Source organism: Olea europaea, chromosome 9 (genome assembly GCF_002742605.1).
Source record: "Olea europaea var. sylvestris chromosome 9, O_europaea_v1, whole genome shotgun sequence".
In the NCBI taxonomy this organism is placed as follows: domain Eukaryota; kingdom Viridiplantae; phylum Streptophyta; class Magnoliopsida; order Lamiales; family Oleaceae; genus Olea; species Olea europaea.
Genome location: NC_036245.1, coordinates 11,929,027 through 11,930,667, shown reverse-complemented (window position 1 = coordinate 11,930,667; position 1,641 = coordinate 11,929,027). Strand labels below are relative to the sequence as shown.

Sequence of the window (1,641 nt, the reverse complement as noted above, 5' to 3'; positions counted from 1 at the left end):
GAAGCTTTACAAAAAGCACTGTCATATATTCATGGTTTTAGCTTTCCATTAGTTGGTGAATGAGTAATTCTTAAAACTGAACTGAGATTGAAAACTGAAGTAATTGACAGATATACTAATTTGCATGCTGCTGGCTTTGGTTGCCTTGTACTGATGCTAATGTATGTGACTTTTCCTTTCCTTGATCATCAGATTATTGATTTCACAATGTTTCTGGAATTAATTCTGTAGATCACTCCTAGCAGAAAATTCTGTAGGTCACTTTTTTTTCCCAATACCAACAAGAAAAAATATCTTACTACTGAACTGGCAAGAGTAAAACATAGTACCCAAAGGTTATGCTAGAGATCATGTCATATAATCATATGAAACTGAATGATTTTCTTCCTTCTAAACCGTACAGAAAAAACTTCAAGAAATTGCAAAGATTGAAACTAAAATTATCTAAGCAAAATGACAAACAATATGAGAAACTTGGCTTCAAAGAGAATTTTCTGTACTCAGTTTCCAAAGTAGAGAAGCATAAGTTCGTAAAATCTCATTTCTTCTTGCCAGCCTTAGCAGCATCTCCAGCTTTAGTCTTCTTCACACCACGTATCTTCTTTGCTCTGTTCTTTCTCTCCTTCAGTTGCTTCCTGGACTTCCCTACCTTGGTATCAAGACCATTCCTACTGAGCATGTATTTTGGCTCGTATTTCTTCGCATTTTGAATAGAATCATAGATCAAGCCAAAACCAGTTGATTTGCCTCCACCAAAGTGGGTTCTGAACTTGAACACAAATATTGCATTTGGATCTTTCACTGCATACATCCTTGCCAATTTCTGTTTCAACTCAGCCTTAGAAACATTGGCCCGTCCTGGATGTAACACATCTCCTGATACTGTGAAGATATATAGGAGACCCAATATTGCTTGAATAAGGGCAAGCTTACATTTCTAGTATTATGCACAAAGTGGCCTTTAAATCTTGTGAATGTGCATTTTTATGCTCAATGTAACATTACACGTCCTAGGTAGTTGCTTCTAGTGTCACGATTGTTATATATTTATGGTATAAATATAAAATGTGAAAGAAATAATCAAATTAGATAAAGTGCCAAAGTGATGGGATATGTGGCATCTGTGTGGGATATCAGGGATTCGAGTCACTCCTCACGCAGTTATTAAAATGTCTTGATTGGGGCTTCAGGCTCTTGGGCTTCTTCCTTGACTAAAATAAATGATTTTTTAATTATTATTTAATGGGTAAAACTAGCTAATATTTTCTGACTGTTTGTTTTTGTAACAACCCACTAATAGTCATTAAAATATCCACTACCCAGTCATTAAGATTCTGAATTAATCTCTGATCATGGTGGAGACTGTTACTTCCATCCTGCCTATATAAATCCATATATCGTTTTGGAAAAAAATACACAAAAAGAAAATAGAAAAATCCTCTTGTATCAATCCTTCTTTTTCATATTCTGATTTTCTTATGCTCGGGTTTTTACATATATTTTGGAGTACAATTAAAAGTTCTGGCAAAACCATTCGTGATTGCTGCACAAGTGGTTTACGATCGTTGTATCCTGGGAGTGATTGTCCATGGAGGTCACAGCAATTATCGACGGACAATCTCACTTTAGGACATCGTGCTG

General features: G+C 35.5%; 1 protein-coding gene across 1 annotated transcript; it reads right to left on the bottom strand.

Moving 5' to 3' along the window:
• Positions 1-344: 344 nt before the first annotated feature.
• Positions 345-1,394, bottom strand: LOC111399961 (40S ribosomal protein S24-1-like). Its single transcript, XM_023027441.1, has 2 exons — positions 1,272-1,394; positions 345-937 (listed from the first exon to the last, which is right to left on the bottom strand). Exons 1-2 carry the CDS (start codon positions 1,392-1,394, stop codon positions 539-541), a joined length of 522 nt encoding a protein of 173 aa, XP_022883209.1. The 3' UTR covers positions 345-538.
• Between the last annotated feature and the right edge of the window lie 247 nt (positions 1,395-1,641).